We start from the raw sequence: 22,409 nt of genomic DNA on the forward strand, positions 1-22,409 counted from the left end.
TTCTTAAAACCCCATGCACTTACCCCAGGCGATCCTACCTGGAATCCTTGCACAGTGATGCGCACTGTGTCCCCTACCTTTGCTCTAGTAGGGGACATGAAGAGTTTAGGACCCTTAGGAGCAGCTGAAAAGAGAAAAAGAGAAGAAGAAGGTCATTGTACTGAGCATGGAGAGCAAATCCTGCCGGACACCTGTTTTGTCACAGAGGGAGGGAGACAAATACAATTTCCTGTCAATTAAGGTCACGGGGCGGGAGGCGAGGGACCTGCAGGTCTTTCATCCAAAGGACTGTGCTGGATTTATTCCCCTTGGAGAGAAAAAGAACTAAATTGGGTAGATACTCATTACTAGAGGAGAATGGGAGTGCACCGGGTGGAGTGTGGAGGCAGTGAGATAAGGGACACTCAGGGAGCTAATTCCCTTGTCTTGGTGTGGACAGTAGCCCCCAGATGGCTTTCATTTGGACCATCTAAAACAATGAGGCGCAAGCAGCAGAGGGAGCAGGCGTATTCTAATATTCTGAGGTTGTGAGGGGCCGGTGATTGTCCTGTGTTGTTGAGATAAAATGAGTGATTTTCATGGTGTTATAAAAAGGTACGCTATTTCATTACAGCTAAACTGCACAGATAACTGCCCATATAAGCAGGTTCTGCATGATTTGGGATGATTAACAATCCTGCTAAAGCTAACGGCTCTACACGCAGTGCAGTTCCATATGTTAAACAAAAGAAATGAGCAGCACATGCAATGAGACTCAAGCTAAGGCCATCCTATCAATAACCCCTGTACAAGTCCACCCCAGGACTTCTTTAATTAATTTGATTTGAACTCTCGATATAAATCACACTTGGTGCTTGTTTTCTTTGATGAGGGAAACTAAAGGATAAATAAATAAACAGACAAATTACCTCAGTATTTAGGTATTAATCTGGCAACAAAGTGTCCACTGTGGCTAATGAACCACAGCCTTTAGGCAGCCATTGACTACAAGCCTGCTTCATACTAATGGATTCGGAGTTGCAGTGTCATATCTGAAATAGGATTGAGCATGTGGCACTGTCCATGAAGTGTTTATCATGATCCCTTTATCAAACAAAGGAAAACACATTTAAATTGCATAAAATAGAAATAGAAATGGAAAGAGGAGATATTCAAATTTTGGAAAGATTTTAGCAGTACTAGACAACTTGTTATCCTGCATAAACTGGTCCATTTGTCCAGAGAGTCATTGCATAGCAGTCCAAGCATGTGCAAAGTCTGAGAAATCAATGGAATCTGTAGCTTTTTTTTGAAGATTAAAAGGAAAAACATTCACGCATTTACGTATACTGGCAACCCAACCGCCGACATCATGTGAGCCGTTTAACATGTCTAAGTGTTCCATCTCATGCTGAAAATGGATGGCATTTCACAGGCTAGTGTTGGCATGGCGGTGTGAAGCACTATCTTGTCACTGCCCACACACTGACGGAAGGGTATTTTTAAATACTGGTGTCATGGCGTCACATAGAGCTTGCAAAGCATATGGCCGGGGAAGATGATGGCTGATTTCTGGGATTTGCTCCAACGGTGACAGTTGGCATCCTACGTCACCACCTTTGATTAGGGAAGCATGCAGCGTGATGGACTTAACACAGCCGCTCTCTGAGGGCCAGGGCTTCGCACGGGAAATGAGCCAGGGCCCCACGAGACCGCCAGCTAAGCACCCAACTTCTTCAGTTCACAAGAAGGAACTGTTATTACTTCAAGGACGGGTCAGAGAATAAACATACCCTCCAGAAAAACAACTGCGCACAATGCATCAGGTATACTTTAATACCAAGCCAAAACATCAACAGGTCTGCCCAGCTGCACAACAGACCTAAACAGTAGAAAAAGAGAAGCTGGAGAGGCATGCAGCCAAATTTAAAAGGCCTGACTGACTGCTGGATCGCTCTATCGGGGCAAATCCGGCACTGTGTAATGTCTTTCACAGATAGACTAGGTGACCCAAAGCATGAAGATAAGACAAACTGATGAATGTGGAACGGAGCTTCAGGTGAACATGGACACAAACAACATACTAGGAACAGACAATAACAATGCACATGCGGGCAAACAGACAAAGACACACACACACACACACACACACACACACACAGACATTTATATACAAATAACCATACACACACATATACAGACACACACACACACAGATCCCAGACATCTTCCTGAAACTGAGCATCTGCTCTTTGATTATCACGGTCTGGCAATGCAGTGACTGGGAGATGTGAGGAAGCCTGAATCCCCTTTCGCTGCTGTACAGTGCATGAAATGAGAGAAATTAATTCCACTACTTGTCTAATGATATTGAACAATAAACACCTTAGCTCATCTAAATCCAAAGCTGAGGATTACTTTCAAATATTAAGATGCACTGTGTTCCTGAATACAATTCAGTCTCATGATTCCATAGAGGTGTAGCACTTCTTTTTCTAACCCCCAAGGCTAGGTGCCAGGTTCAGGTCCATTTGTATGATGAGCACGGAGCCACTCGTGAATATTCATGAAGTAAAATACAACATTGGTCGATTTTCAGACTGTCGCTCCGTCTCATGTGGCAATATTAAATCTCTGAAAGATTTATTACTTATGGGCAACTGCAAATACCTCCTTTTCATTTCCTGACCAAACACACCTGAGAGAACAAAGAGAGTACTGTATACAGTAAGATAGACACTGAGTGCAATTATCCAGTTATGGTTTGATTATAAAAAAAAAGGAATAGGGCATGTAAGGGATGGGAATTTTTTGCAATCTGTTTAACACAGTTGCATTCAATTAGAGTTAAACAATGCTCAAAAACTCTAAAAACAACACGATATGAGCCAAATAAAAATACCATTGTGCATAACCTTTGATCTAAATTACAACCACATTACCTTTTTATATACTATTCCACTCCAAGATGGATCAAGCCCAAAGCAGGTCTGTGAATGCTCTGAATTTCAAGTGTGCTCTAATTAGAAACAACAAACGTACATTTTTTGTTCTCTTTTCTGTACGTGTTACTTTCATCTCTGTAAAAGAACAAAGGTAATGATAATTTAATGCCTTCAAACACAGCAGAGACACCGGCTTGTCAAAATATTAGCGTCTTTGACATTTAGCAAGAGTTTCACAGGACCCATTCCCCTCAGGGTGTGTCATCTGTTTTATCATCAACATGTGAAAGAGGCAAAGAGCTGGTATCTTTCCAGCAATACTTTGTCTGGAGCAGACAGCTCATACCATTATAGCTTCAACTGATGCGGCTGTCTCTATCTTGCATGTGATGTACTATATTTCAATCTACTTGGGATACCACGGCGACAGTTATTACCTTTTAAATGACAATTTTCTGGTATGAGATATTCCCATCGGGAAAAAGTAATACCAATTGCGATTTTTTTCGACAATGGATCCTCTCCTGAGCTTAGATATAAATAATTGGTTTAAAGGATAGGGTAGGCAATATTTTATATTAGACTTAAGATCCATACATTTTATGAAAAGACCAAAACCAACAACATATTGATCATGCTAGCAAGTAGTGTGTAAAACTAGTAAAACACATCAACAGGTCACACTGTTGCAATGGGTAAAATGGTCCTTTAACTACTTTCTTTCACCATCCTGCTAACATTAATTCTCACTAGTACTACAAATGTGTATTATTATCATGCAGCTGACAATACTCCCAAATACACTATTTATCTTCTTCTGAAAAATACCCAATCTTTCTTAAAAATAACTATATATGTGTGAAGCATTTTTTTATATTTATGTCTCAGCAGGAACCAAAGGGTTTGAGGCTAAGTGTCATTGACAGAGTAGGGTTTTGATCTTTTCATGGGGTTTGTTGACTATAAGAAACAGAAATATAGCATAATGCCAGCCTAGTCCTTTGAGCTGTTCTGCACTAGATTTCCATCTTCCATCGTAAACTCCTCTCGTCAGTCTGAACTGAAAACTGATTCAAAAGGTACAACAGAAAGGAGTGTCCCTTCCTCACTAATTGAGACCCTGTAGATTCACCCTATTTACCCAGATATGTATATAGATTCTGGCAGAAAAACTTCTGGGCACACAAAAAGGGAAGAACTGAACATTAACCCAAAATCTGAAACTTTTTTTTTCTCAAGCAGCAATATGTGAGTGCACTATGAACAGAAAGCTGGACTAATGGATAGTTCAACCTGCAGCAACAAGATTATCTGCCATTATCCAAATTCAGATTCAAGGAGTGATTCAGTGACAATGTTTGCATGCGGACTAATACTAATACTATTCAGAATATGACAATATTCCAAATTTTATTTAGGTCACAAACCAACTAGCAAACAAAAAGGAAAGCTCACATTTCAGGTCGGAAGGAGAAGTACTTTTAAACATTATGAAAGTCTTGGATATCAACAGGTTTTTTGATATGAGCAAATATTGCTGGCCTTTAGAGAAGGTGGTTGAATGTTTGCGCGGCCGTGCAGTCCGCCACCGGTTACGTTAATCGGAGAATGCACAGCTGCATGTAAACAACAATATTAGTGAAAAATGTGATTTCATTAACCATGTAAACAGCTCAGTAGGATTGTCTTCTTCAGAATATGGGCAAAAATTGAATATTTCATGAGAATGTGTTTTTTTTCAAAAAATCAAGCTGCTTCTTGGGACAAACAAGTTGAGTGTGTTTTACTGTGTAGTATTGACTTAAATCAATCAAATGCACTGATTGTGTTTTGGACCGTTTCTGTCAAGTCTTCCTTTATAACAATGGACCCAAGTTAAGGCAAGAAAATATGCGGCGAGCCTTGTTTATGGTAGATTTTAAACCCCTGCTTGTCATTTCTAAAACCTATTAAAGACTTTCCACTTCGAGATGATAATGTTAGTTACTATACGTCAGCTCAGAGTGACCACAGCTGCTCACCAGCATAGCAAGAGGGATACTTTTAATTAGATGAAAGGTGGTGATGTGAGATAAAATACTGACAGCGACGCACAGTGCGGCGAGCAAATATGTGCCAGCCACAGTCTCCTCATTCAGATTATCTTTCTGCCTTCAACCAGCGCTAGCATCTCATAGAAGATAATGTCTCTGTTTATCATCATGTCAGGATTGTGTGGCTTGTCTCCAGGAGGACCAAGCCAACGCCTTTGAAGTGTTAATTGGATGCACTGGAAGCCATCTTTGTTTTTAGATTACAAAAAAAAATTAGTGTGTGTGTGTTACTCTTGGATCACACACTATCAAAACATAATGCTCAATTTTACCTTAAGTATGACTCCTGTTTTCAGAATTCAGTGCCTGCATGGCTACGTCTTCTGCTTTGATAGTTTGCAGATGAACAAAAAAATAATCCCTCTGCAGTAGTGTTTCTCTTCCTGAAATAAAGTGATGAAACTAAAAGGCTAAAAAAATAGAATGCGCTGAAGAGTTTAGGGGAGGTGCTCATTGAAGAAGGACAGCATCTCTGAGATTTCTTTCCAAATTATATAACATTGGTCAGTGTGTCGAAATTCTCATTGACTTCTCTAATTCAGGCTGACTTTTCCAATAATAGCACTGAGTTAACTCAATCTAGCAACAGACAGCTCGATGAATTGCCCTGTCACTCACTTGGAGTTTTGCATTCGCAGCTAAACTCTCAATCTGCTCAGCTGTAACACAATTAAGCGGCATGGAATGAAAATCAGTGTTGTTCTGAGAACATTTGCAAGGGACACATAAAGGGGCCAAGTGCAGCAAGGGGATCCAAGGAGACAGTGGGAGATTAAAAGGGAGAAGTAATGAGAAAAGGGTGAGTTTTGGGTGGAGTAATAGAGGACAGATGTGAAAAGGTTAATTAGAATAGCATGCAAAAACAAGTTAGCTACTCTGCATCCTACCCACCTAGGGTGATCTCTGTCTGCATGGGCATGGACAGGGCTGGATGCTTGACTTCGCAGCTGAACAGGGCGTCATTATCCAGCTGAGGGTTGAGGGTCCAGGTGAGTCGGGCCTGCACCACAACGGAGCCGTCACTCTGGGGGATGTTAGTGTGGCTGAAGTAGTAGAGAGGGTCTGTGCTGTGCACCCAGCGGGGGAACTCCCGGCTCACCACCGTCTCTGGGATGACCTCTGTTGCAGGGCTGGGCTCGTAGGACTGCTGGCCTTGGGTGTGGACACGCTGGGGGCTCTCTGTGTAGAGACGGGGCACCCGCCCTTCGGGGTCCAGAAGGGAGAGGGAACGCTGCAGTTTGGTGTCATCGAGGTCCCTGCTGATTAGCGGCCTGGCTCCTCTCACGCCCGCTGAGCTGCCACCCTGCTCACTGGAGGATTGAGTGTAGGAGATCACCTCTATCAGCTCGCCATCACGCTTGAAGTACACCTAAGGCAGAGCAAGGAGTATTGAATTAGAGTGAGAAGTAGATGGAGAGGAGAAACAAAAAGGAACACTATATGGAGTGACCATTAATCTCCAGCAGAAAAAAGGTGAGCAAACAGTTTCCTATTTGCACATCCAGCAGACAAAGAGAAACATTAGCATTCATTTGAAGTCTGGTTTCTGGCCACCTGGTCAACATAAGTCCAAAATTCACGCTTCTTTTAGCTCTGTTTTAGTCTCTGTCGACTCCTGAGGAATAAAATCGGGCTTTTTTAGAAGATAAATGCTCTGCTATGTTCACCAGCTAGTTACTAAATTTGTCTGTCTGCTTTTTGGTGCTCGAAAGGTAATGTACAGTGTGTTTGCTGGGACTTTTCCAGGTAAAAACCCAAACTAGAATTACTACCTCGCAATTATGTTGCAGATTACATCCATGTTTGTCCAAAATGTCATCACTTTATCATTTTATCCTATTAGACATTCATGTAAAATTCTCAGCATATGACTTCTTGAGTAATAGCCAAAAACGTGTCATGTGAGGTCACGGTGACCTTTAACCACCAAAATCCAATCAGTTCCTGTTTAAGTAGAGGTGGACATTCATGTGAAATTTAAAGAAATTTCCAAATTTTGGGTGGACGGAGGGACGGACAACCTAAAAACATAACGCCTCCGACCATGACTGTAGTTGACGCGGATGCATAACAATCATAAAACATGCTCCGTGATCTGCACAGTGGCATGAGTTTTGTCTCTAGGAGGGACATCTTTCACATTACACATTTTTTCCCATTCGGATTTAAAAGGGCTGATTAGTGCAGCCTTAAAGAATTGATTTTAGAATTGGCTCATCTGCTGTGTTAGGCTTGTAGCAGCATGTGTTTGTGCTGTGTTTTCTCACCATGTCATTTACATCTCTGGGCGCCTAATCTCCTGACAGGGAATTCATACTCCCATTTCAGCACATACCCTCCAGATATTTGCATTGAAATAAGGTTGTATAATGACTGCCTGACGTGTTGCTGTTTTGCAGATTTTTGTTGTCGTTGAAGAAAGAAAATTTCATCTGCAGCTCTTTTGAGGACCTTTGGTCATTTGAATTCAATTTGCCAAAGATCAAAGAGTTATTACTGTGCACAGTGCATTTCACTACATTGTTTGAGGTTTTTGTGAAGAGATGGTTGAAGCATGGCTTAATATGGTGCCACCTCTATGCCTCGAGTGGGCAAACAGCAATAATGAGTGTAAACAAGTGAGGATAAGACCAAGCTCCTGAGGAATAACTCCATATTATATTCTCACATTCAAAAAAAAGGATAGAATTTCTAATCCTTGGACTGCAATACAAGCTTTATTGTATATGGCCCTTTCTATGAAAAATGCCTTTAGAATGGCAAGTGAAAATTCGGTCAACAGTATGCCTAAGGACACGTATACAATATTTTCAATTGCACTGTAATAAATTCCGAATTTATTTACAAACGTACAGTTTTATTTTAAATGAAGACTGGTTGACAATGTGTAAGTCTTTTAGGTTTCATTCAATGTAACCTTTATTTTAGCAACTTTGTTTGAAAATACTGATGAATGGGGACTGTCTGTGTGCCCCCGCTTGTTGCTGAGGTTATGTTTGCAAAGACAGATGCCACATCATTATATTACAAGCTGTGTTGTGCTGTTGGGTTGTATCATAGTATTTATAGCCAACTCTAAAAAAACTTTCTAATGCTTGCCATTTGAGCAGGCTGGTACACATCCACAATGGGCTAAGTGACCTTGCTCAAAGGCGTTCTGCAGTAGCGCTTGTCATCAGTACCATGGATTAAAAAACAAAACAAAGCAAAAAAAAACAACTACTCGTCTTGCAACAACCTGCTGATCCTGCCAATGAGCCATGAATTGCTCTATGGCCCCATCTACCTGCACTATATTTTCAATACAACGGTAGGGTTCAAACAAGCTTTTCTTCAAAACTTTAAGTTAGTCAGTTCATTTTGCACTGTGACTGTTGGGGCTGAAGCGCAGCAGTTTTAATTAGTTATTTCATTAGAGGAAAAACAACATTTGAGTACTTGACGTGAATGTTTTACCCTTTTCCATCTGATAATAAATGGTCCTTCTTGGAGAAAATCTTAAATCTTAAATCAGTGCAATCTATTGTTAAAGATGACTAATTGCTACACCTACAAGTACAACCTTAGTTTTTTAATCAGAGCACACGTACGATGTCTTGTTATGTGGACAAAAAAAAGAAAAGCTCCTCGAAAGGGTTAGTGTTACTAAGGTTCAAAAGACAAGTTATTACCCTCCGCTCCAAATATATGTTCATTTCTAAGTAGTTAAGGGGCACCACTTAACTACTTAAGGTGCAGGTTGTATTCTTATATGCTTCCACTTCTCTAGAAACATGCCTATTGGTAAGAAAAATCCATTCGAGCTCACACTTTACATCTTTTCAATAAAGAAGCAAGTGTATCGATTGTAGCCCAGCATAGCATATAAAGCTAATTTACGAATGCAGTTCCACAGATTATCACATTTTCCTCTTGACTTTTCACACTGTGGGAGCATTCTAGCTCTGTAGAGCCAGGGCTTAAAATCCAATAGCGCAATGGGAAGTGGATACATCAACCTCAGATCCACAATGACCCCATTGCGTCTGCTGCTAACTCCTACAGCTACTCGACAACTTGCAAAGAGAAGATGCCTTTTCACTGTGTAATAAAACAGCTCATTAATTATCACAGCAGGTGGAGGGAGAGCAACGTGGATTAGAACGCTCCATGCACCTGTTCTGTTGCTTTTGTTGGACAAAATGGTGTGGGTACACAATAACACCTGGTTGGCTGTGGATTGGTATAATAGGGAATACATTATGTCAGCCCAGATAACTGATTTGTTTCTATAAACATTGAAAGAGAAGTTAATTCATTTAAATAAAATGAATGTGGTACATCTACATAGTGCAAAGAGCCCCGTGTTGCATGCTCTGAAGAAGTACCTTTATTGAGGTGTTACCTCCAGCAAAATATCAAGCATCAGTTTACCTACTCATCTCACCATGAATAAATATCTTTCTTTGTCACCTGTCTGCTTGAGGTATAAGAAAGGGAATCAATTAATGTATCATCAGCTACGTGAATGAATTGGATAACAGACATGTAGCTGCAGGGAGAGAAGTGCTATTTCTGTCAGTATCTTGCAGTTCTGTTCCTTTGTCATCTCACCTTCTATTACTAGGAAGAAGATCACATATGGAAATACAGACACAGACATGAATAGACATATAAAGAAGTTAGAGAGGTTGAGTGAATATTTGTAATGTTGTTCGGTGAATATCCTCTTCCAGTCTGCATTCATTTTGATTTATGTCCACTCTACCACTTTGTCAAGACAAAGTAACATAATAGACACATTATGCGCAAAGAAAACCATGTGACACATGCAACAATTAATTTGTGTTTATTAAGCAACAATTTAAATATGACATGGATAATGTTCTTTAAATACAACTACACTGAAATTCAAAATACACGATTGTTGAACAAAATCTCCCTTTACTTATTCACATGTCGTTGTCAAAGCCACCCAGGAGCCGGTTTCTGATGGTCGGCCATATTTTCAAGGTGGATATCTGTAAATAACACAAGTATTAGAAAAGAGTTGTTACTTTTTAACCAGTTTTGAACGTCTTTTCACCGGTGACCATAGTCGTTTGGTAAACTTCTTTTCAACAGAAAGATGCTCACTGGGATATTACACAGTAAAATACTTTATATTGTTTATATATTGCTGTAAGCCAAACAACAATGTTTGGTACATCACTTTGTTTTACTCACTTCCTCCCCATTTAAACCGTGTACAGCCCCACTCACTTTCTGTTGTGTATTTTACATGGGAAATGGCCTACAAACTCAGTTTTATAACGTTGGGCTACAGCAACAGTCCATAAAGACAGACTCCAACATTAAACTCAAACACATGTTTATATTTACTGTTGGTCTATGCTACAGTACGCTACAAGCTAACATGCTAATGCTACAAGCTAATATGCTAACACTACAAGCTAACAGCCTCGCCAGCATCTTGAGCAGCATACAATTATACTAATGGTGTTAATGCTTTGCATTATTGGGATAAAGTAGTTCAAGTACTTACAAAGTATGGCGTGAAGCCTCACGTTTATTCCGTCAGCTCGTTCACTTCGCTCCGCATCTTTTAAAGTTGTAGAAGCGGTCTGAGCCAAAGGTCCTGTGCATGCGTGTTCCAGCAGTAAACAAACACTAGTATTTTACATGAATGTACAGACAGAATATACACTGCTCTCATTAGATGTCCTGGGAGCATCTTGTTGGCAGCATACAGTTTATAGTTCCGTATTTATGATGTTTTATATGAAACATTAAATGCATCCAAATCACGTCTTCGTGTCGACCACATTTAACCGACCAGTTTAATCTGACTTTGGAGAAATACGTTCACATTAACCAAAATGGTCTCTCTTTCAACCTACAACTGAAGAAACCATCAACATTTTAAAACAAATTGGTATTTTGTGACACGTTGATTTTGTTACTGCACTTTAGCCGGTTGAAATGATGCTGTGAATAGTTCTTTGCTGTTCAGACTGAATATCAACCAGTTTTCAACTAAAAGTCAACGTTGAAATCCCAGTTGGTGCTCACCGGGATCAGTTCAATGTGAGCACTTTTACTGTGCTAGTATATATATCAGGTTCAAAAATACCAACTTGTGAGAAGGCATTAAAAAAATGCAGAACATATCATGAATGCAACTCGGCAAGGCCAAGGTTTGACATCTTGCTGTTCAAATGTGTTTTGAAATTAAACAGAACAGCTTAGAGCAGCCAGATGAAGAAGACAGAAGAGAGAGACGTGTGACAAAGTCCCTCATCCTTGGCCGGACTACAAGCAATTTGCCCGGACAAATTGAGTCACCAGGACCCTGTATCTTTGTAAATATTAATGTGAATTAATCCACAATTCATCTTTAAATCTAAGCACAATTAAGGAGACATCTGTCATCACTGTAAACTTGGTCTGTGTTCCTTGAAGCTACCGACTAATTTGCTAAAATCTAATTTCCCACATTTTGCTTGTTTGACAGGCAGAGATAACAGAGAATACGTCAGTTCTTTCAGACCGTTCAAATGGGAAAGCAAACACTGATTAATTTCCACAAGTTATTATAAAGATGCCAAAATAAGGCCGAGGATGTCTCTCACTGTGATACACATCTCCAACAAATGGTAGCATTTCACAAAGTAACATGGGCACTTTTGTTGGGTACTGCGTTAGGAAAGTTACCTTTCATGTGATTATTCGGCATCTATTGTTTGTTGAAAACATTTTTTTATGTTGTACAATAAGGTAAAGATGTTATTGAACAGAATATTGTCACACAACATTTTTGATCTTTTAAGATGTTTTGGAATACATTTGAATCTTAAAATGTCCTCTCAGGAAATGATAAAATGTACTGTAGAATGTGCAAAATGGCCACATTGTCTTCATTAAACACATTTGCTTGTCAGATAATACATTTTACTGCTGTAGGACTTGGCAAGAAGTGCCTGCTCTCATGTAAAAGTGGATTTTTTTGTGTTTTTGGCATTGCTGTTGTATTGTTCTCTTAAAGGCAGTCTCCCTGCACGGAATAAAGAGATTATCAATCATGCCTCTGTTATAAATCCCCAAATACTTCATAGTCCAATATGTGAAGACAATGAAACCGGACACAAACCACTTACTTCATTCTGGAATGAATTAGCACAGAGAAAAAGCAAGAAGTAATTCTAAGCAGTAGCTCACACTCAATGCCACGGCAGTAGTGAAATTAAGCTGGGATGGCATGAGAAGGGTTTTGCGTTTTTCCTGTGAATAGGCAGTGATGAAAGCACCTGCACTCTGCACACTGCCAAGCCGCCCCCATCTCATCAACATCTCAATTCTGAACCCTATTGAAAATGTAACAATCATCCGTTGGTCCATATACACCTTTATGTTACTGCGATTAATCACGGCGTTGTCAAAAGGACAAGGCGGTTATTTGCGCAGTGACATAATGATTCAATGAGAGTGCAGAGGTAAGAGAACGGGTAAGAGAAAGAGGAGAGAGAAGGATCCTGGCCATGACTTGTTATTAACTGTCATTATCTTCTTTTCAATCAGTGCTTGCTTGTGCTCTGAGGATGTTCTAGTGAGTGGCACTGGGAAGCTATTATCGATATGTCACCAGCTCGCTTCAGTGACATCAGATGGTGACAGATCTTGAAACATAATAGCAGACACTTTTACCACATGCAGTCCATTATATTCAGCTGTTTCAAATTGGCACTAGGGGAATTTGGCATGTTCGGTGTCTCAATTTGAAGAACCAATAAAAAGCACAAAATGAGACAGAAGAAGGTAAAGTAGAAGCCTTCTAAAACTGCATTTATTATTAGTGACATGCAGCAGTAGCAGTGTTGGAGAAACTTAAACACTTTCAAAAATTTCAGTCAACCTTTTTCTGGACTCATTCAGACAGAGAGATCATTTACAATATAGCAAAGTAAAAACAAACAAAAGATCCTAGGCACAGCAAAAAACACAAATACAAGACTTAATATTAAATAAAGTAATGAAAATGTAAGGACAATAAATCAGCTCAAACATGAACATCTGGAAGAGAAATAGGGTATAATAACAAATGTAAATTGTCCTTTTAAGTGAGGTAAGCTTTCGATTGTTCTGCATGTTATTCCATGAGGCAAGTGCACAAAGAGATAAACTACATTTTCCAAGCTCAGTAAAAACAACCAGCACCTGCAACATAATCCAGTCAATTGAATGTGTTTGATAGAGGCCCACATTAAAAGACAACAAAGAAGCAATGTAAGGGGGTAAAAAAAAAACTTAACAGTAAGGGCCTCATGAATAAATAAAACCTAGTGTTTATCACATCTCAAGTTCCATTACGTCGGCCATGTCTGGGCCAAAAACTTGCACACACCTCAAAGACTACAGACAACGGCCAACGGCCAACTACCACTTATGCTCTGCGCCTGCGAGAGAAAAAAAAACATCCTATACCAGCAGGTGGCATCAGTCTGTATTTGTCATTCAATATGAGAAACTGGAAGATCTAGGACTGCCAATATACAAGCCGTTGTTATGATACATACATGAAACAAAGCAGTGTTTGCCAACCATTTTCACACCACTCTCACTCACTACTTTGCCTCATTCCAGATGGCCATGTCGTTGTGAACATATTTGTGTATTTGAATGATTAGATGAGAGGAAGATAAAAACAAAAATTGGCCGATGGCTGACCTCTACAGAGAGAGAGGGCCACCCAACCTCAGCATACAGCTCACATTGATGAGTATTATAATTATTTCCAGTAAAAAATCCTAGTGAAGAATGATAAACAGCATCTTAGGGGGTCAGAGTCGCAGCTGAAGCATTGCATGTATAAAATGTCTCCATAATCCAGGACTGATAAGAAAGTTGCCTCGATAAGCATCCTTTTACAAATAGGGAATATAGTTTTTCTTTATGATGGGCCCTATTAAATTCATCAAAACAGAGCTGATGTTTTTTTAGGTTAAAAGAAAGTGTTGCATTCAAAGATGTTAAAAGCATTTGAGGTTCTTATTTCCCTCCCCATGCACACGCGCACACGCACACACACACACACACACACACACACACACACACACACACACACACACACACACATTCTTGTCCATCTGGATTTGTGAGGACCCTCCCCTTAATCTGAACTCGGCCTTCAACAAAATGCCTAACTCCAACCCTTACCGTAGCGTTTGAAGAAGTGAGGACTGGCTACAATGTCCTCACTTTCCAAAAATGTCCTCACTCTGTTGGGTAAAATCTTGTTTGGGTCTAGCAAGAACATGAATACATACACACACAATTTTGATGTTGCTCATTATTTATTTTTTTAATCTGTTAATTTATCAGTATCTATTCATGAAAAATCAAAGTACGACAGGTAAAAATAAATATAAATATCATTATATGAAAACCTGAAGATAAAAATAACATTTGCTGCCCAAACACTATGTAGCTTCACCGCTTGTTTTGTCTTAATTACTTGAAGGGATTCTTGCTGATCTGCAGCATAATCAGCTGCTTTTGTTCTCCCTACCCATTTTTCTTCTCACCTTCTATTAACAGCAGCCATTTTTTTTAATAGTGCTTGCAACAAAAGGACCCTGTTTGGCTGAATTCTTGCAGCAGGAAATAGAACATCTTTTTGATGCCTGTGAACATGAAATGTGGGTAGACTTATATTAAAATGATCAAAACCACAAAGTTGGTCATCTTGAGAAACCAGCAAGAGTAAGCTGTATTTTGAAAAAAAAATCCCAACTGAAAAAACCTGGGCAGTGTTGCCAACTCGCGTAGCAAGCAGCACTTAGTTGGTTAATCTGGCGAAAAAGTCACCAAGTCTGCAACACCCACAGCCCTTCTTTTCAGACCTTGCTGAGTTTCAGCTCATTGTTTACCTGTCTGGTCACAACTTCACTGTGTTAGTTCACTCTCACCTCTCTCAATACATTAACAGCGGCCGCAGCAGGCAGCTGTTTTCAGCTCAAAAAACCCCACTGTAAGCCTGCCCTATCTGCTCAGCACCAAGTGTCAGACAGACACAGTTAGCTGGTGAACTTAGTGGAGCCAGATATTTCCCCCAGGAGTTCAGGAGTTGGCAGAGACCAAAAACAGAGCTAAAAGAGTGTAAATATGAGAGTACTAATTATCGGGTTGACACAAAAATGACTCAAATGCTTTGTATTTTCTGGATGTGTAAAAAGCAACTGTTTGCTAAAAAGTTCAAACAACCCCTTCTCACTTCCAACTCGTCAAATACTGAAGGTTGGTCAGTGCCCCTCTGCATTTGATACCAACACACAGAGGCAACCTTTACAGCCTGTATGCTACTCACCAGGCTTTCAACTAACTCCAATTTAAAACCATGCAAGTCATTATTAGAAGGTCAGAGCAACTGACATAGTATAAAGAGAGTCCGCAAAGACCGCTGTTTGGGGCCCGTGTGAAACCAAGTCAACACTGACTTATTTGACCTTACTTACCTACGTAGCTTTATTGTTTTTAGTTATACGTTTATTTTGAAAGAGAGCATGTTAAGAGACACCGCGTCCTTGACACGTCCAAAAATTATGCTACAGGGGTACTTAAGCGCCATAGTTTGAAGCGTAGGGCCATTAATTAAGCTGTCGGTGTTTGACCATTTGGGTGTGAGAATGTGCTGGTTCGATTTAAAAGGTGATATGCCAATTATCTGTTTGTAACTTGATTTTGCTGCCCTCAAATGGCCAAAGAAGCTATTGCAGTTATTGCAGGTTATACAAAATTTTTCATGACGTTCACTTAGTATCCCTTGTAAATCTCATGACAAATAATGACAAATAATGACTTGAGATATGTCACAAATGCAAGCTGTAGGGCTGAAAATACAATAGGTACAGAATTTGTTGATCCCAAATCCATGGACACGTGCCACATGGAATTCATTCATTGTCATAATACAGTAAAACATACTTTGGTATATCTGGAAACAAAATAAGAAATAATACAGATTAGTCATATTTAGCTGGATCAGTAAATAAAGCCAATTTATTTTGTAAGTTGTGAGGCACTATTAAGACCAGGCTTGCAATGACATGACATTGAAAATAGAGCTGACAACAGCTCATTTTGCAACAAGCCGCGGGGCAGCAGCACCGACAAAGACTAAATGAGTTTCATCAAAAAGCAAAGGGAGCCGTTTGAAGTTGCAGTCACACAAATGGGACATAGCAGCAACATCCAAGCAAATACTTACAAATCTAATAATGAGGTTTTGTTATGCTGCATGACCCTGGACAACAGCATAAATTGAACAAATGGTCACAGTTTAAATGTGATATTTGTGCTTGTTCTAAAAACGTAATGGGGATCATGTCAATTGCAATAAGTTATAATGATTAACAATAACTACATAATGTTTGTATGTTGTAATTGCCCTTTTTGCAACCCTTTATTAACTTTGACAGGAGCTTTGATTAAGATTTGACAAATCCTTTGGCAACATTTAACTAGTTTGCTCCAGAGCTAACCCGCTATGACATAACAGGTAAAATTTAGATAACCAAGCATAGAGAATATACCAAACACAAATATGAAAGCAAGCTCTACTTCTCAAAGGACTCAACTTTTTTTTATTCCATAAATTAATATTTCTTTTTCTATTGCTACTGGCTGAGGACCACAGTATGAGATCTAAACTGAGATTAAAGAGGAGAAAAGTTTGCAGGGCTGGGGAGCCTAGTGAAACTGCACTTCTAAAATCTATCCATGAAACCTGTCAGAGTTTGTTTGCTGGGTTTTGATTTAGACCAACGATACAAGGCAACTTTGACGGGTCGTGATCAACTCCCCACGAAGACAAAGTAACTTCTCAAGTTGAAAGTGTTTTATTTCTCAATTTCCTTGGCTCATGCAGATTTCTCTTAATATCTTGCATCGTTCCAGTGTAAACACTTTGTATGTTTGCTTAAAGGATAATTTGATGGCAAATTAGTGGCCTTTAAATTAGTTTCCATCCAGGCTCCAATAGTTTTCTGGCTCAAACAATGTTTAAATTATAAGTAAAACACTTCCATGAGAGCATTAGGAACGTCAGACTCACGATGCTAACGCAAGTGTTTTCACTTATTGGCTAATCAAACCTCTTCTCTGGACTGTGTGGGTGTACAAACTGTGCTTGACTGTAATCTGACTCTCCTGTTAAGTTTGGTGACTTTAGCAAACTTAGCTCCACCCGACTTCAAACAGAAAAACCAAGGACACATGCGGTGTGTTTCTGTTTCTTTGATAAAATAGAATTGTTTAAAAAAAGCCACTAAAAAAAGAGTCAATCTGAAGATGTAGGAGACATGTCTTGCTGTTTTTAGGATGATATTGGATTTGGTGTTTCCCTTTTAGATTACTGTCCAGGAGCTCCAATGAATTCATTTTGTTTTTAAATGGATTTGTCTGGCTGCTGAACTGAATTATTTAGTGTGATAAAGGTTCACTATATTAGTTTCTTATGTGTCTGACACAATGGCAAGCCACAAAGCTCATTATCTTTAATTAACGTCATGCTTTTTGTCCATTACTGTCTCTTTCACTGACTCTGCAAGATGTGTCAACAGTCCTTCACAATCAACAGTCTCAAATTGATATGCTTATCTTAAGATACAGCATATCACGTTCCAATACTGAAACGTAATCAGTTATATTTGTAGTACTTGAATGCCTAGTCCATTTCCCACATCCTGTTCCATTAAAAAACAATTCTCAACTTCCTCATTGCACTATTTCTTTCACTAAATTAAGCATTAGTACACCACTATGTCTGCCTTACTTTAATTTGCTTTTACCTGCAAATAATCTGCTTTTTATGATACTTGAGCTGGGTTGCACCAAGGATAACTTTAAGTTATATTACACTAAACATAAAAACTAGCCTAAAATTAATAAGAAAGATTAAATCCAAATCTTTTTTTTTAAATGTCTGTTTAGTTTTGACTCTAAATGTTTAATTCTGATGCAACAAAACTTTGAATTCCAAATTCAAATTTGATCCAGTATTACCATTAAATTTACACTTGAGATGGTTAACTTTTAAAATGGCCGCCTTTTTTAGATAGATTAAGCAAAATAATCAAGTTCCTCAAAGAAAGTTAAAGGCAGACTGCCGAATATTGATTAAACTCCATTTAGTTTTGTTTTCAACCTAATTTTTTAGATAATTTAAGATAATTTTTCAATCGCACAACAGAGCTAAAGTCTTATTGAACTAATCTCAAATTAAATTCAGCCTTGATCAAGTATTCTTCATGTACCTCTAAACTCAAACTTCCCCTCATCTGTATTGTGTGCACTGTCTCGGAAGAATGAGAACAAATTTTGATTTATGAGATGATAGCATTATAGTTTGGTTTATGAAACAGATTGCTCTTTTAGATTGTATTGGTACTTAAAATTAAGTAATACGACTGCTGGATTGAATGCCATGAACTGTTTTTGCAACACAAGGCTTCTTTTGAGTCAATATCAAAACCTTTCAATACATCTCACACAAAATATTTTTTTTCTGCAATGTGCAAATTTGGTGGTGAATGGAACGGCCAAACAAGTCTTTTATTTTTTGTTTTTTATCTCAAGTCAGTGACTTGGATCATTTGCTTGCTGAGTCATTGACAAAGGTAGTTATCAGCAATGTGACATGGTCACTGACACAGTGGCAGTCTGGGCTTACTGACCAGCTGAAACCTTTCAGGATCTCTTTTACTCCATTACGCGCTGGAAAGAGGATCCGGTGATGCTGAGCTTTAATGGCTTAAGGCTCCCTGTGAAATCACAACGGGGGAGAACTTCACTCATTACACCATCAGCCAGGAAGTACCTGAGAGACGGAAATCATATTCACCTTGTATTCACCTCTCACCGGGCTCATAATTGCAGGAGATGGGTATGTTCAGGGTCTGGAGACCATTACCATATACCCATGGACGATGATTAATGACCCAGTGGGAACAAACAGCCAGCGCCGGCTCTCAAACTGAGTCCGTAAGCTCATATGGCACCAAACACAGGAGCATACTGAGTGCTTTTTTTCAAGACCTTGTTTTGCACTTCAAAAAGTTGAAAGAAAAAGTGCAAGTGTAATTTTGTGAGTAAATGTGTGTTCGCTTGTGATGCGCACATTGGTGTGTTGCTGCATGTACTGTACATGTAAGAGGGTGTATAGTGGCAGTTCTGTGTGCAATCATTACTATCATGTCACTAGGAATAAATTCATTACCCTAAGTGTGACCATCAATAACACTAATGTGTCTGTTTCCTGAATCTGATACCTTTTTTTTAATGACTACATGGCATGACTGAATTAGCATTGGTAATCAATCACAGGTCAATCTTTAATGAATGTAACAGCAGTACTGGGGACAGCAGGATCACTATATGTGTGTTTATCCAGCCTGGTCTTTCCAAATGACATATGAATGACAAAACAAGTTGTAATTAATTTAGCAATTTAACAATAGCAATGCCACCCTTGGTTTTTGCTTGTCATTTTATGCCATGTACCGTATTTTCCGCACTATAAGGCGCACTGGATTATAAGGCGCACCTTCAATGAATGGCCTATTTTAGAACTGTTTTTATATATAGGGCGCACCGGATTATAAGGCGCATAGAATAGAGTAGGAGTAAGCACAGTACCGGTGTTTACCGCTATTACTTCGGCGACGCCCCTGACTACGGTAGCCGTAATGCTGCAAGCGGTGTGGCTTTGTAGTTTACCAGTCGTACTGAAACATTTTGACAGAGCGCCGTGTACAACCAGTATGGATCAACCAATTAACCAATTGATCCATATATAAGGCGCTCCGGATTACAAGGTGCACTGTCGTTTTTTGAGAAAATTAAAGGCTTTTAAGTGCGCCTTATAGTGCGGAAAATACGGTAGTCTGTACTGACTGCAATGTAAATGAATATGTGTGAATATTCTACACTCAAAACAAGTGACGGAGTAATTTCTCATGTAAATGAGAGAGTGCTTGTGAAGGGTCAAACAAACACAAAACTTTTGTCCAAGTGTTGTTGAGTTATTATTGTGTTACATATTTTCCATACTTATGTTATGTTGTTTGCATTTTACTTAGTTTACGTACTTTTGTTACGCCCAACCATGATGTTTTTTCTTAAACCTAATAAAGTGTTTTGGTTTGAATTCACAACGTCAACCACGGATTTATTGCAAATGCAGTGGAGTGACGCGCTGGGCTACCTAGTGACAGAAAGTGATGCCAACGGTCCTGACCTATGTGACGTGTTGGCATGAGAAATCATGGTGATTAATCACCCAGAGTTCACTTTAAAAATGTGGAAAGCGTCCTGTTAAATGGGCATCTGAAGAAAATACTCAATCAGCAAAGTTCCTTTTTTTTGGTCAAAATTGTCTGTATGTTAACTCACTGAATTCTGTTTGATGATTTCTATTTGATGAAATGGATTCTTGAGATGGCACAGCTCCATGGACAGAAATTCATTTGCAAACATGAATAGGTTTGATAATATGTATAATTCATACGTCAGTGATATACTCATGTAACGTTCATGTTTCCTTGGTTTATGTACTTATTTCAATCCCAACCATGATGTTTTTACAAAAACTAACCAAGTTTTGTTGCCTAAACTTAACTGCAGCCTTTTCACGGTAACGGCGTGACGTTAAGTATTATGCAAAAAGCCTAAAATGCGTTATCATGACACGCGGGATGTCCTTCAAATGTTGTGCTGTACACCTTCTCATGAAATCAGTTAGGTTTATGTGTGGCATGGTTTGTGAGGAGCTTGTATCCACCTTCATCTTCTATCAAATAACACTGGATGTCTGTGGAAAGCCTTGAGATCAAGGATTGTGCTGTTGGTATGCAACTTTTGAAATCCTGTTTACAGAGCATTTTTACTGGAATGTTAAAAAAACATTATAACTCTGAGTGGTTTTGTGGGCTTATATCTAAAAAGAAGAAGAAAAAAACCGCTGTCAGCAACATGCAACACTGTTTCTCTTCCTCTGTAAACAACAGGGATCTGTTGAAAGGCAGGTCCCTAGTGGACGAGCAGCAAGGCCTCTCATCTACAGCAACTCACCGATGGGGCTGGTTTCCCTCCTTTTGCAGTGCAGACGAGAGTGAAATTCTGCGCTTGGTATCGACTGAATGGGGCTGGAGTGTTCTCTGCCACCACTGATATGTTGTTTGGAGGTGCTGTGGAGGACAGGAAGAAAGCTTTGTGAATATAATCCCAAAACATTTGAATGACTAGAAAATGCAATAGATATTCTTAAACTGTTAGAAAACATCCGCTCTCCCTTGCTCAGTGTAATCCAGGAGTTATTTTGTGAACATGTAAGTGGCGGCAGCAACACTGACAGCCGAGAAAGAGCGAGCAGGTGAGGGCAGAGAAAGAGCAAAGCTGCTGTGCCCAGATGTTAAAAATGAAACAGACTAAAAACAAATCTGCAGACCTGCTTTGTCTAGCGCAAGAACCCGCTGAGAGAATCTCCACTTGAAATGGTAACTGAATGGGTCGGGACAATATGTTCAGAACTCCCCAGGGCTCATGTGAGTCAGATGAGGCTGATAAGGTAGAAAATCTCACACATATCACATCACTAACCCTCCGCCTGAATCTCGCTTGGGATTCCAGCTTGTATGCCATGGCAGTGTAAAGGGAAAAACATGTGAGCAAGACTTCACAGCATTACAGAGGAGAAGGAGGTAATGAATGGAAATCTCACACATCCCCCGGAAAATCAGCTGTTCAACATGCAGTCCTACCCGAGTCCTTGCATGGTGGCTTAAATATGAATATGAATACTCCACAGACCATATTGTGGCTGTTTCGGGGGAAATATCAACAAGCACGTTCTTAAGTGACGACACTGCAGCAGATGATGGCCAGCTGCACAAGGATCTCTTGAATTTTGATGAGGACTTCTGAGTATCAAAGGCACTTTTTCACAAGCTGAAGAGGCTTTGAGATGTAGAGTTTTTCATGTTTTCTATACATCGACATGCATTCCCTTTGTGAGGCCTTTCATGCAACAACATGCGTAGGCAGTGAATAGTCTGGCGCTTTGTTTTCCTTCAGATTCTGCAGTGAAATTTCTTTAAGAATACTTCAATTGGCCCAAGCTCTATTTTAGAACGAGAGGCTTTTTGTGAAATCCGCCGAGGACTGTGTGAGTTGAGAGAAGAGTCTCTTCTGAGGTTACAATTTCTGAATCCATGAGTCATGCTTTGAGGCGAACACGGTGAGGCAACAGAAAGGTCACGAATGGAGCAGTGTCTTTTTCATGTGTCAGTTAAATCTATCAACGGTTTTAAACAGACATGCCGTGGAAAATTAATTGATTTAAGGTGGGGGGTTGGTGGGG

At 39.5% G+C, this 22,409-nt stretch overlaps 1 protein-coding gene across 2 annotated transcripts in view; it reads right to left on the minus strand.

The window, feature by feature from the left end:
• The window catches only part of igsf21a (immunoglobin superfamily, member 21a), a 194,875-nt gene that overhangs the window by 12,127 nt on the left and 160,339 nt on the right, over window positions 1–22,409 (minus strand). Inside the window, exons 5-7 of one of the 2 annotated variants that reach the window (XM_068712572.1) lie at window positions 21,122–21,237; window positions 5,909–6,386; window positions 39–124 (exon numbers count right to left, since the gene is read on the minus strand). In XM_068712572.1, coding sequence (XP_068568673.1) covers window positions 39–124; window positions 5,909–6,386; window positions 21,122–21,237 — 680 coding nt within the window. Of the gene's footprint in view, window positions 1–23; window positions 125–5,908; window positions 6,387–21,121; window positions 21,238–22,409 lie in introns of both variants that reach the window. The other variant, XM_068712571.1, reaches the window with a different exon arrangement.

The sequence above is a fragment of the Cebidichthys violaceus genome, unplaced genomic scaffold (assembly GCF_023349555.1).
Source record: "Cebidichthys violaceus isolate CVI_PGR_0920_01 unplaced genomic scaffold, fCebVio1.0.p SCAF_17, whole genome shotgun sequence".
NCBI classification, from domain to species: domain Eukaryota; kingdom Metazoa; phylum Chordata; class Actinopteri; order Perciformes; family Stichaeidae; genus Cebidichthys; species Cebidichthys violaceus.